Source organism: Perognathus longimembris, chromosome 11 (assembly GCF_023159225.1).
Source record: "Perognathus longimembris pacificus isolate PPM17 chromosome 11, ASM2315922v1, whole genome shotgun sequence".
In the NCBI taxonomy this organism is placed as follows: Eukaryota; Metazoa; Chordata; class Mammalia; order Rodentia; family Heteromyidae; genus Perognathus; species Perognathus longimembris.
The window spans coordinates 29,527,969-29,541,418 of NC_063171.1; the positions used below are offsets into that span (position 1 = coordinate 29,527,969).

Here is a 13,450-nt window from a genome sequence, read left to right on the forward strand (position 1 = left end):
AGTATTTTAGAGAACGCTTTCTAGTCTCAACTTTCTAGTGCAAGATTGTGATAACATTGCTTAGAATGCACTTTCCAATACAGAACTCAGTCACATGTAACAAAGGGACATTAAAATGTGGATAGTTCGGACTATTTTAAAGTATCAGACTTTGAATACAGGACTAAAATCCTATACAAATATCTGATTAATAATTTCTTATGTTTAGGGAATAGTTAAATCAGTATGTTGGATCTTTTGAGTCAAAATATAATATTAAAATTGAATTCAGTGTATTCACTTGTTTTTAATGTGGTTACTAGACAATATTAAATTAAATAGATGGAGCTTGAATTCTATAGAACAGCAAGGAGGCCAGACTTCATCAAGCTTATGAAATGGGTTTAGCCATCATTCTGTAGTCTCATAATTGCCTCATACATTTTAAAATAAGGATTAAAAATTTACATGTGTTTTCTTTTCATCGGAAGAATGTATGTATCCATGTTAAGTCATTTTGGGGCTCTATTATCAGGCAGAAAGAATCTAAAAGCAGTACGTGGCCAAAGAACTTAAACTCGGTTGTCAGCCCTGAGTTGTAGAAGCATTAGGCAGTAAAAACGACTGGTACAGATCCTCAGATGACGAGAGTGAAAACGTTACATTGTGCTTTGCAGTTGTTAGAGCATCGTGGGAGCCGGTGAGGCTTCCATCAGGAAGCCACCTGTGGAATGCGAGCAATGGGATGGGTGCTTTTTTTTTTTTAAGGAAGTGTAACACTTTATCTCCCTAACATTCTGCTGGGTAGGTAGCATTCTATTAGGCAGGACGCATTAATCCCAACAATAAGTACTCCCGGTATTCCCAATTTTACTTTTTGCTATGTACTTGGACCTCTCAAAAGCTGGAATCCAGGGGACACCTGACAGCTCCAAGCCTCCTTCCGCAAGACTGCGGGCCACGTAGCACAGCCAATCAGGGCTTGGGGTATGGAACGTCATGCTAGGGACTCCTAGCCAATCGCCATAGTTCTTTTTTTCTGCCCCGCCCCTTTACTGTAATGTTTGAAGTCACGTGCGGCCATCTTGGATCCGGGCGGAAGTGACATTAGCACTGGTTGATTTAAAGCCTAAAATTTAAAATCAAGACAAAAGTTTGTATCACTTCTGGAAGCCTACATAGGTAACATCCGCCGAACGTACTGGGGCTGCTGGGACCACAGAGAAAACCGCAGGGCCGTCGCTGCCGCCCTCACTTAAGATGGCACCTGTCGGGGAGTCACCTGTGCGGCCGCTCTAGCTCGGTTCCGGGTTCGTTCGCCTCCGCCGCGGCGTCGGAGGGGAATGCGAGGACCTGAGTCCTGTCCTGCTTCCGGGCCAGGCTCGTTGCTCTCTGGGGAAGCAACCCTGAAGGTTGCGGGCGCCGGGGCCACGACCTCCTTCGGTGAGGCAGAGGTGGTTGGTGTCGAGCCGGGGCGAAGAGGGGACGGGAGCCCAGACCCTCGGCCTCCAACCCGCCGCCCTCCGCAGGTATCTGGGAGCCCGGAACTGCGCTCCCGAGGTCGGAGCCAGGGTCGTGGGGCCGGGCGGGGGCCGGCGAGCGGTGGGTGGGCGAGCGCGCGTCCGCCCGCGGGGCCGCGCTCAAGGCCGGCGCGGGGACGATCCCGGGGCGGCCCCTGCTGCCGGTTGAGCTCTGATCTCTTCCGCTTGCCAGCAGCAGCAGTTCCTGCGGATTTATTTTGGGGTGCCTTCTAATCTGGGATTCTTGGGTGACCCCCTGCCCGGGGAGGCCGCGGCGGCCTAGCTCCCGAGAGAAGCGGTGAAACGGTGTTGGCGGGGAGGTGTGCGAGGTGAGGGGCCGGCGGCAGGGCGGGGGTGCGCGGCGGGCGGAGGAAGGGGTGCGGGGCCGGGGAAGAGGTGCGGGTCATGGGGAAGGGGGGCTGGTGGGCGAGGGAATGGGGTGCGGGTCATGGGGAATGAGTGCGGGTCCAGGAAAGGGGTGCCGGGCTCCACACCAAATCCCGGTCGGCCCGGCCCTCTCCTGTCCTTGTGCAAGGTGCTTTAATTTTAGCCTAAAAAAACATTTCTCCAAAGCTTATTTACTGAATTTGGGGGGTCGTTGTGGCTGCTCTTCTTAGCTTACTAGTGTGCAAGTCCACCTACTATCTGGAGTCATACCTAGTACTTTTGGTCCTTGGACGCATCATGCTTTTTTTCCCCTTGTCAGCTAGTAATAATAAATTGAGTTCAGTACAGGTGATCCAGATCCTCTTTTGGTAAAGTTGGTAGTCGATGCCTGAAAATCGATACCGTGTATTCTTAGAACTCACAGTTGTGCAAGCCAGTAGCTTTGAACTTTTAAGCTAAGAGAGCTGGGACCAAGATACATCCCCATTAGTTGCTGAGAGAATAATTAATAGAGAAATATTTTTCCCCGGAGAATACTGATTTCTTAGAGAAATGTGGGAAATAAGTTTCCCAGTGACCTAAACAAGGGCTTTTCCCATTCCACAGTGGCCTCTCAGAATCTTCACCTGCTGACTGTGGAAGCAGAAGGGTGGAGAGGGAGCTTGAAAAAGGGAAGACCATAGCACACACTTTAAGACAATTGCCAATATTTTATTAGAGAATGGAGATGTTGATTTCTGCATGCTCTCTATGCTTTGTACTTGCTGTTTGTTTTTTCTGTACTTTCCTTTTTTTTTTTTTTTTGGCCAGTCCTGGGCCTTGGACTCGGCCTGAGCACTGTCCCTGGCTTCTTTTTGCTCAAGGCTAGCACTCTGCCACTTGAGTCACAGCGCCACTTCTGGCCATTTTCTGTATATGTGGTGCTGGGGAATCGAACCCAGGGCTTCATGTACAGGAGGCAAGCGCTCTTGCCACCAGGCTATATCCCCAGCCCTTCTGTACTTTCTTGTAACTTAATTTTAGCAAGCACTATTTGGTGTGTGTTCTAAGAACAAGAGGAATCATTTGTTGAAATGTAAGTGTTCCTTATCTTACATTTCAGATTATACTTTTATTAACTTTAGTTGTGCAAAGCAGCGTTTTAAAAATTGTTTTGAAAGCGCTATTTGCATCAATAGTGTTTGTGCCTTTTAAGGGCTGAGATGTAATTCCATGACAAAGTGCTTGCTTAGGCTGTATGAGGCCATGGGTTCCATCCACAGCGAGAGAGACGGATTTGCACATTTTTAGATAGTTTTTGCTGAAGAATTAAAAATACTGCTCTAAACATTCTTAAACTGCGTTCATCAGCACAGCCTTTTATTCCCCCCTTTAAAAAAAAGTTTGCACTGGACTGATAATGTAACTGCTGTTCAACGTGTTAGCCTCACATTGATGTTATCAGAACAAGTCTGTCAGCATTAACACTGCTTCAAAACAAGATGGCATCGACATCTTGAATTCTCTCAAGTCACTTTGCTCTTTTTAAATTTTTAAATATTGGGGATCTTAGACATAAAACATATTACTGTAAAAAAAAAAAACCTACCAGTTTTAATTCCTTTCTCACACTTCTATAAAGAATTTTTAGTGTGGGCTAGGGATATGGCCTAGTGGCAAGAGTGCTTGCCTTGTATACCTGAGGACCTGGGTTCGATTCCCCAGCACCACATATACAGAAAACGGCCAGAAGTGGCGCTGTGGCTCAAGTGGCAGAGTGCTAGCCTTGAGCAAGAAGAAGCCAGGGACAGTGCTCAGGCCCTGAGTCCAAGGCCCTGGACTGGCCAAAAAAAAAAAAAAAGAATTTTTAGTGTAGTGATAATATCAAAAGTCAGAAGAATTTTCTACAAGGAAGTGTTTTTCGTTGTTTAGTAATAACTCATGAACTGATGGAGCCATTGCTTACCTCGGCTAACTGCCTTTCATTTCTCTAGAGCACTGTCTTCGAATCCTGGTGATGGATCTCTCATTGGGATTTGGACTGATAGTGAAGCTAAATTAACAGTGTGATTTTGTGTGTATGTATGTGTGTTAATGCATGTTGACTTTTGTGGCTAAGCAAAAGGTTGTTAGGCTAGCCTCAGATAAACACTTTTGAGTAACACTTCTACAACTCATTTCTCTTGTCTGACTAGTTTTTCAGGCAGGAGTTAAGAGAAGATTTTTCTGCTTAGGAGATGGCAATTGGTTTCAAAGATCTTAGACCCAGTTAAGCCATCTCAGGGAAGGAGCTAATTGTAACAGTGTCATGCAGAGAGGGGAAGATTTGAAGCTGGGCTCTCAGCCTTGAGATGGAGGGTGGAGATGTACCCAGCTAATTTCTCTGTGTTTGCCAAGTTTCTGCTTCATGTGGTTTTGGCTTGCCATAGCCCCAGTTCTATCTTATGGTATACTACTTTGAGCTATGATGCTACTGATAGATAAGATAAGTTAGACTCCTGGGGGAGATACTGATCTGGCCAGTTTACCTCTACAGTTGATCTCATGGTCAGGCCATGATGGCTGACCTGTGAATTGACTGCCCTCTTGGGTCATTAAGCAGTGCCCAAGAAGAGGGGAAATCCTGGACAATGAGAGTCAGGTGCTAAGCAAAAACCGTCTCCTTTCTGAGGAGGAAATTAAGCTGAACTGGCCACCCACCGCTGTATCTCCAGATGAGGGGAATTAACAGTTGCTTTTTCCACTGATTTTATGTTGTCTCAGAAAAATAGTTCCTATAGGTGAGGTATGTAGCTACTTTAGTACTGGTTTTGTTTCTTTGTTGTTCTGTATAGATAGCTGCTAAGTAGGTAGGAACTTGGTGGATTTATTACCAAGCAGAATTTGTTCTTCAGAAATATTCTCAATTTTGAAAAACTCTCTTAGCCTTAAACTTGTACATATTATACCCCTCGTGTGGTGATGTATTTATCTGTGCTCGTTAAAGCCTGTAGTAGGTATGTGTTTTGAACACCATTTTATGCAGGTGTTCTAAAAGGGAGTAGGAAGCACACCGAAATTGGAAACACCAGCAACCAGAGAGTCTGGAATGATTATCTGGCTTATACTTGACTGAGACTACAGATTTTAAGGAAAACTTTCATAGACGTTCAATGAATTGTTGCCTGTAGTATTCATAACTAGCCCTTGCCATACTGCCAGTAAGAGCTCGTGTGTGTGTCTGTGTGACTGTCCAACTTGAACTCAGGGCCTGAGCACTGACCCTGAGCTTTTGTTCTCAAAGTTAGCATTCTGCCACTTAAGCCACAGCTCTACTTCCATCTTTTTGATGGTTAATTGGAGAGAAGTCTCACTTCAAACAACAATCCTCAGATCTTAGTCTTCTGAGTAGCTAGGATTACAGATGTGAGCCACTAGCTCCTCACTTAAGAGCCTTAACACTTTAAAATTTTTTTGTTATGGTAAAGCCAAAACTGAAAACTCACAGATTTTCCAGAAATATGTTGTTTGGCCTATACAAATTTGTTTTTAATGGACTCAGCAATACAGAAATTACCACAAGCTCTGAGTTTCTCATGACAGTGAGAGATGGGCCTGCAGACTGCTGCCCTCACAGTGCAAGCCCTCTACACTCTATGCCCGCACAAGTAGCTGGCCCTTCCTGTTCTCCATGTTGTACTAGGCTACTGTGGTTAACATTATCATCGTAACCCTGTGAATTGCTATCCCTGTTGTAAAATACAGTACATTTACATGGTAGAAGATACGAGAGGTACAAGCAAGTGTGTTTGTGTGTGTGTGTGTGTGTGTGTGTGTAAGATTGCCCATAATCCTCCCTTCATACATGTCATTTTCCTTTGGCTTATTTTCTAGTCTTTCTATACACATACTTCTTCAAGCTGTGCATAGACAATACAGTTTTAAAAGTTTTGACATCACCATATCAAAATAACGAATATATCCATTCTTTCCAAAATTTCCTTACACCTCTTACTTGTTCTGTGACCTCTTGCTAGGCAACCACTGATGGGCTTTCTTTGGTAAAGTAGTTAAGCTTTCTAGAATATTTGTGTGTGTGTGTGTGTGTGTGTGTGTGTGTGTGTGTGCATGTTTGTACATGCACATATACTAGCATTTAAAATTATACAGTTCTGAGTCCCCTGCCCCTCCCTTTTTCTTTTTTAGCATACCTTTGAAAAGTAGTGAAATTGCACTGTTTCTTTTTTCTTCAATGAGTTGTCTGTTCTGTTTTGGTCTTGCTGTTTTTACAGTTCTATGGATCAGACTGGGCCTCAAGCATTGACAAGTGCTCTGTAGCTAAGCTGCAGCTCTCTGCAGTTTTTTTGTTTGTTCCCCCCCCACCTCTGCAGTTTTATCTTCCCATCATTTTACTAGAATTTTAGTTTTTTTACTCATTTTACATCCTCTTTCCATTTGTTAATAGATTTTCATCATTGTTAGAAATGTTACGCAATTTGTATTGTTTTCTCTTATTTTAGGCATACAGGTGAGTTTTTCTAAGTCTTTTGTAAAGAAAAATGAGTAAGTAGATTAGGAAGTATGAATTGCCTTTTTTTATATTTTATGTCTTAAAGTGAAAGGTTGTATGTGGTTAGATTTGGAGAAGGACGAAGAGCTGTATGTGACTATTTTGTGACAAACATTTTCTTTATAGAGTTGTTAATAAGCATTGCTAGCAACTCGCTGAATTCATACCAATTTTACTGTCACATGTCCTAATTATAAGGTTGGAAGAAATGAATATATGTGTGTGGGGCTGTGTCTGGATATCTTGGGTATTTCTTGCTGCTCATGTTACAGATAGAGAATTAATATTTGAATCTGCTTTCCATTTTCCTTTAGCTCTCATTGCCTTTGAGGGGGAGCTGCAATACTGCCTACCACATAAGGGATGGGATCAGAGAACAGTGCGTTAAAGAGCTCTACACTCAAAGAACCACCCTTCACCTTGCCCTCTGGACTTGCTGTGTATCCCGCTGTACTGCAAGATGGCAATGTGGCTTCAGTTTTTGTGTATAAGAGAGAAAATGAAGACAAGGTTAATAAAGCTGCCAAGGTACTGAGATAAGTGACAACTTAATTGTACTTTTTCCTATCTCCTGTCATCTGTTGAGGCAAGTCAGTAAAGATCAAAGATACAGCTATACGAAATCATATTTTATTGTGTATGTCTTATAAAAACATCATTGTCCTTGTATTAGGAGTTTTGCTATCTTTTCTTTTTTTTTTTTAAGTGACAAAGCTAGGCGTTCAATAGGAAGAAAGGGTACACCATTAACAGAAAAGATGGGCTTGAACTAGATGACTCAAAGGGAAACACATGGTTAAGAATTTCAGTTTTCTTGGATTTGGAATGTAGGAGATGTTCTGGTAATACTAGAGGGCTGATCTTAGGGAAGGGAGGGATCACTTAGAAGATTTTGAAGATTTTTGGAAGAGATCTCTGCATGTACAAGGCTACCATCTCATGGTTTTAAGTATATGTATGAGATGCGATACATATTCATGAAGCCTTAAGTAGCAGTAAGACTGGCCAAATTGCATCCATTCCCTACTTTTCTATTATTGTACTTCTACTTCCAATCACCGGATTAATTGAAAACAAAATACTTTAATGAAGACTGCCTTAATAGTATAAAAATTATATAGGTCTTGTAAACCTAAGTTTGACTGTACTGATGCCTCAGTTTAGTTAGAACTGGCCTTAGGGAGAAGTCCTAACCACAACTGACTGCTAATTATCCCCCAAGGAGGAGTAGCTGTGAAGTGTTCAAGGAAGAGGTAGGATGTATGAGTGTCTCCCTATTCTTTCTCTTCCTGAGACATTGTGATGTGCTAGAAAGAATTTTGAACCCATGTGTCAAATTTGATGCTCCAGAAAGAGTGCTGGACCTGGGCTGTAGTTCTTGCTCACAGACTCTACACAGGTGGAAGCATCGTTTTCTCCTCAGGAAATCGCTTGTAGCTTGTACCTGGTCACTGCTATTCCTGGCCAACAAGACCGGCATATTAGTGTACTGACACACTGTCAGGTCTAGTGTTACGGAAATAGCTCAGTGGTAGAGCATGTACAAGACCCTAGTACTGCCAGAGAGAAAGAGAGAAGAAATGATTCAGTCTTGGAATATAATTCAGTCAAGTAACTCCAAGTGTCTAAAAGACAGGTTGTTTGTTGATAGTTTGTTGGATAGCAAGCTTAGTGGATACTCAGCCACTTACATCACCAAAACGTTTCTAAAAAGGAAAATACAGTTGTATTACTTAATTTTTCAGTGTTTTCTATGGTAGAAATGAAATTTCTAGGTGGAATTTAATATCTTTATTTTGGTAGACTTAGTACTGTAAATCCCTGTGTGTATGTGGATGTATGTATGTATATATGTATGTATGTGTATATGTATGTGGATGTACCTATACTTATGTCCTGGTTTTTGAGCTCTGGGCCTGGGCTCTGTCCCTGAGTCTCATTGTTCAAGGTTAGTGCTCTACCACTTGATCCACAGCTCCACTACTGGTATTCTGGTGGTTAATTGGAGATGAGTCTCACAGACTTTCCTGCCTGGGCTGGTTTTGAACCACAGTCCTCAGATTTCAGCCTCCTCAGTAGCTATGATTACAGGTGTGAGCCACCAATACCTGGTATTAGTTTTTGTGACATATATGTCCCAGAGACAAGTAACTCTGATCATGTCATAAAGTTTTAAAAGGAAAATCACAAGTAACTACTTTTGATGTATGAGAGTTTCTGTGTTGTAGGAAATGTAACGCTTGAGAGTGAAGGTTTTTTTCTCTCTCCAGGTCCGTGGATACAATAGGTTCATGCTTGTTTCTTTTTCAGCCATTGTTGGGCTTTGCAAACCTAGCATGAATCAGGGAAATTTGGAAAAGCAACAAGGTGATAAATATTTTATCAGAATATTTCTGATAATTTCTGAAACAGTGGCATTCACTATGTTAAGTTCTAGGAATGTGATGCCCTAAATACCAGAAACAGTAAAGCAATGTAATGAGCTTACCACTCACTCTAGTTGGGTCCCCTAGCCTACGTTTTCTTGTTTGTTTGTTTTGTGCCGGCATGGGGGCTTGAACTTAGGAACTAGGCTTTCTTACTTTTGGCTGGCCCGGAACCACATGAGCCATGCCTGAGCCCTCTTTCCTTTAAACTTTTCAGTTATGGTCCCCACTTTGCCCACATTGGTTTCAGACTAGGATCCTCCAACCCGTGCTTTCTGAGTAGGTAGGCTCACTGGTGGCTCACATTTATAATAATCCCAGCTCGTTGACAGGTAGAGATAGATAGATCATGGTTCAAGGTCAGTCTTGGGCAAAAAGTTCAGAAGATCCCATCTCAAAAACCATGTCAGGCATGGTGGGGCTTTGTACAAGTAAAAGACCCTGAATTTGAACTCTAGTATTACTAAAAAGCAAAAACAGAAATAGTTCACTATAGACTTCTTAAATAAGATGAAGTAGCAGATATATATACCTGAGTCTCAAAAACTGTATGTTTGATTAGAGCTCATTTTATCTTGAATCCATCAACTCTGATAGTATAATTTGCTTACTAGTGATTATGACTCATTTTTAATCAGTAGCCTGTAAGGAATGATAAATTCTAAGTTAGAATTTGATTACTATACTTTTCTATAATTTAAATGCTTAGTTAATGCTTTATGTTAATTATAAGTTTATAAAAATAGTTCTTGGCTGTCTTGATACCAATAATAGTGCTCTGTACATAGGTCAATGCTATACAAGTAATCTGTTTGGTAACCTAGAAGTCGTTGTGCTTCTCTCTATCATAGAGGTTCATACGTGCACATATTCACGCATGTGCGCACACACAGATATTTGAGAAACCTAATGCACTCAGAAGAGTCTTCTGTGACTCTAGAAGTTTAATAGATGAGTAAACTGATGATAAAAATTGTACTGAAGGTGGGGTATGGAGTCTTATGCTGTGCTTATATTCCGAAAAGTTGCTCCAGTACTAGCTGCTTATCTGTGTTAAAAAAAAAAGCCTGGTGTTATGTTGAAGGTTGTGCTTTGAATGCAGTCATCAGCCTCCTCTCAATCCCCCCTCTCCCCCTCAGGGGCCTATGGATTGTATGGTATAGCTTTAAGGTAGACAATTTCAGAAGAAGGTAAAATTATATGGGGCAAGATAATAGATTATGGATTTCTTCAGTTACTCAGGTCAGAATGTTCATAAAATGAAGGCTGTGGAAGGACTAGGAAATCTAGAGCTGTTAAGAGTATAACAGAACCAACAAGGGAAGGAAAAAAACTCAACAGACTCAACTCCCAGGTGTAGACACAAAATTGGTTTTTTTACTTGCTATTTATGTATGCCTATTGTCTATCTGCAAAGAAAGCAGATGGAGGAGATGAGTATGTTCTTTGTTTCTGAAAGTTGGGGATTCATACTCAAGGAATTATACACCATAATTGGTTGCAGTTCTGGAGAAAAAACATATTTAAAATCACATATATCTTTAGTGTTTTCTGTATATGTTATATTCATTTTATATAGATACTCTATTGCAATATATGTATACACATATACATAGAAGGTTCTCATTTAATAAGTCTTATATGAACAAGAAAGTGGCAGTAACTTTCCTGCATAATAAAATGATAAAAGTTCAAAAAGTACTTAAAGGGGATTAAACATACAATACAGTGGTAAAAAGTAAAACAAGGTAAATTGAATTAAAATGCTTTGTAATAGTATTTCACATTTGTTGGTAGCCTAGGATGAGCTAAAAATAGTTTTTAACTTACAGTTTTAAGAGGTTTAAAAATACAGTCTACTCCATATAGCATTCAAAGCCTAAAATATTTGTTCTATTTGGAGTTCACTGAACTATAAATTTAAGTATATGTCAAATTTACATATTCAGCCATTATAATTTTTTGTGGTCCAGTTTTTTTCCCCCGTCAGGAACTTCAGTTACCTGCAAAGGTAACCTTCAGTTACCTTTTTTTTTTTTTTTTTGCCAATCCTGGGCCTTGGACTCAGGGCCTGAGCACTGTCCCTGGCTTCTTCCCGCTCAAGGCTAGCACTCTGCCACTTGAGCCACAGCGCCGCTTCTGGCCGTTTTTCTGTATATGTGGTGCTGGGGAATCAAACCTAGGGCCTCGTGTATCCGAGGCAGGCACTCTTGCCACTAGGCTATATCCCCAGCCCCCTTCAGTTACCTTTTGTTGTTGTCTTACAGGCACTATGGGCCTGATCCCTAAAAAAAAGAAAGTATTTTTTTCTCTTTGTTTTTCAGATTAGTTAATAACTTCAGACGCACTACCTCCTTCCTGTGTTGTGCCCATTTGGTTAGTGCATTGGATCTCTAATGTCTCATGTTTGTTTTTCCATTAAGAATTGATCACATTCTCATAGTTATTTGTGGCTGAGTACAAATATTTTGAAGCAGTGAAGCTGAGCTTTTTGATTCTTCCTTAATACTCCTTGGTATGCTAGTATAATGGACAAATCAAGCAGTTAATCCCCTGAGGTTCAGGAGCTACTCTACCCTTCCCTGGAATAAGTTGTTCCGTCTCAGTTCATTTCCCAAAACTTCGCTCTGCTGGTTAGGGTCTATCCTGTACATGCTTGCTGGTTCAGGGATTTGAGAATTTGTGGCTTTGTAGAAAATCAGTACCTCTCCCTGACCAACTCTCTTCCCTCTAGGATATTCTTACATTCTGGTCTGCCTAAGTTCCTTCTATAATTCTTCTGGCCAGAAAAAAAAAAAAGCAAGATTTTTACTGCAGTCTTCTTTTTTTTTTTTGGCACCAGGATGTGTCTTGAATTTAGGGCCTTATGGTTCTTGCTTGGCTTCTTTGTTCACTACTGGCACTCTACTTGAGCCATCCCTTCAGTCCAACTTTTTGCTGGTTAATTAGAGGAGTCTCACAGACTTCTCTGTCCAAGCTGGCTTTCAGCCAAGATTTTCTAGGTCTCAGCCTCCTAAGTAGCTAGGATTATAGGCATGAGCTGCCAGCACCCAGAAATTAGGCTGCTCTTTGACATATCCAGCAGCAGTTATGGTGACAAGTGCATGCCATCCTGCCCAGCTTCTTCCATTGAGTGGAGTCCTCCAAGGTTTTTGTAGGAGCTGTCATTGATCCTCTATATCTCAGCCTCCTGAGTTGCTGGGATTACAGGCCTTGTTCTTTTATTTACTTTTAAGAATTCTCATGTAGTTGTCTCTGGCTCTTGGTCCATAGTATTTGACAGTAATAGTTGAGAGGGCCGGGATCTTAAACTGTTATGAGGAACAGGAAGTCTCTGTACAGTTACTTAAATATTAAGTGAATAAAATCAGAACAAGTAGAAGCTCATCTTTGTAATTTGGGGAGAGGTAAGGAGCTTGAACCTAAAGACAAATAAATACTTTTTGACTTTGACTACCATAGATAGGAAATTATTATTTTGGTTTTCAGTCAGTAAGTTCATCAACTCTTCTGTTTGTATTTTTAAGCATTTAAAGACACTTCGTCACCCTTGCTTGCTAAGATTTTTATCTTGTACCGTGGAAGCAGATGGCATTCATCTTGTCACCGAGCGAGTACAGCCTCTGGAAGTAGCCTTGGAAACATTGTCTTCTGCAGAGGTCTGCGCTGGAATCTATGACATCCTGTTGGCTCTTATCTTCCTTCATGACAGAGTAAGTAACCTGTACATTCCACCTCAGGAATTAAAGTAGATTGGGGAGATGATATGGGTCACAGTTCTTATAAATTGGGGTGTGCATGCATGTGCACATACACACAGGTATGTGTGTGTTTTCTAAGAGAAAAATAAGTAATTGAAAGGGACAGCTGATGCTCTGGGTAATTTTTGGAAATCACAACTAGTTCTCTGTCCCAGGGCATTCATATAACTTTATTTTAGTTTTTATATTTCCCTCTAATTTTAAGTTTGGGGTAAGTCTTTCTCTGAAGGTGGATGGTCTGTATTATAACATAGGTTTAACATTAATTGTTGCTATAAACCAAAACTTTTGTTTGTAGGAATTTTGCCCCATTTTAGGTTTTGAAGAAAGAAATGACTATTTCTTAGGAGGAAACAGAGTTTTATTCATATCCCTTCCCATGTAAGTGGGTGGGACTAGTGGAGAGAGCCCTTAACACTGTGTAGCCCAAATGTTTAACTCTCTGATGATGTCTTCTATTATAATGTGGTAGTTCCTATGTTAGGTTTACTTCTGCTCTGTGTAAGACCTATAGTTTTTTTTTAAATTATATTATCTCTAAATAGTTGTACTAGGTGGTAACCATTCAGTTTGCAGTTCTAATATTTCTTGATCAGTTTCACCCCAGTGTCTTACTGGTATTTGCATTCGGAAACATTAAGGTCTTTGTCAGTTTTCCTAGAATTTAAAAACACCAGTCACAGATTAGAAGTACTTGCATTTGACTTGTCTTAATGAATGTTTTTAAAGTGTTTTTGTTTTTCTATTAATGAGGGACAGAATCTTCAAATATCATGTGGAATATATAGTCTTTTGAAAGTATTTTTATAGGATCGTTTAGTAACAGGAATTACTAATGCTTCTCTGAAG

The 13,450-nt window shown here is 41.0% G+C and overlaps 1 protein-coding gene across 5 annotated transcripts in view; it reads left to right on the plus strand.

Moving 5' to 3' along the window:
* The first annotated feature begins 1,056 nt into the window (after window positions 1-1,056).
* Window positions 1,057-13,450, plus strand: part of Scyl3 (SCY1 like pseudokinase 3) — a 34,655-nt gene continuing 22,261 nt past the window's right edge. Inside the window, exons 1-3 of one of the 5 annotated variants that reach the window (XM_048356411.1) lie at window positions 1,057-1,161; window positions 6,729-6,942; window positions 12,368-12,553. In XM_048356411.1, the coding sequence (XP_048212368.1) occupies window positions 6,778-6,942; window positions 12,368-12,553 (351 nt within the window). In that variant the 5' untranslated portion in view covers window positions 1,057-1,161; window positions 6,729-6,777. Of the gene's footprint in view, window positions 1,162-1,206; window positions 1,509-1,621; window positions 1,829-6,728; window positions 6,943-12,367; window positions 12,554-13,450 lie in introns of those variants that run through there. The other 4 variants (XM_048356413.1, XM_048356410.1, XM_048356412.1 and 1 more) reach the window with 4 other exon arrangements.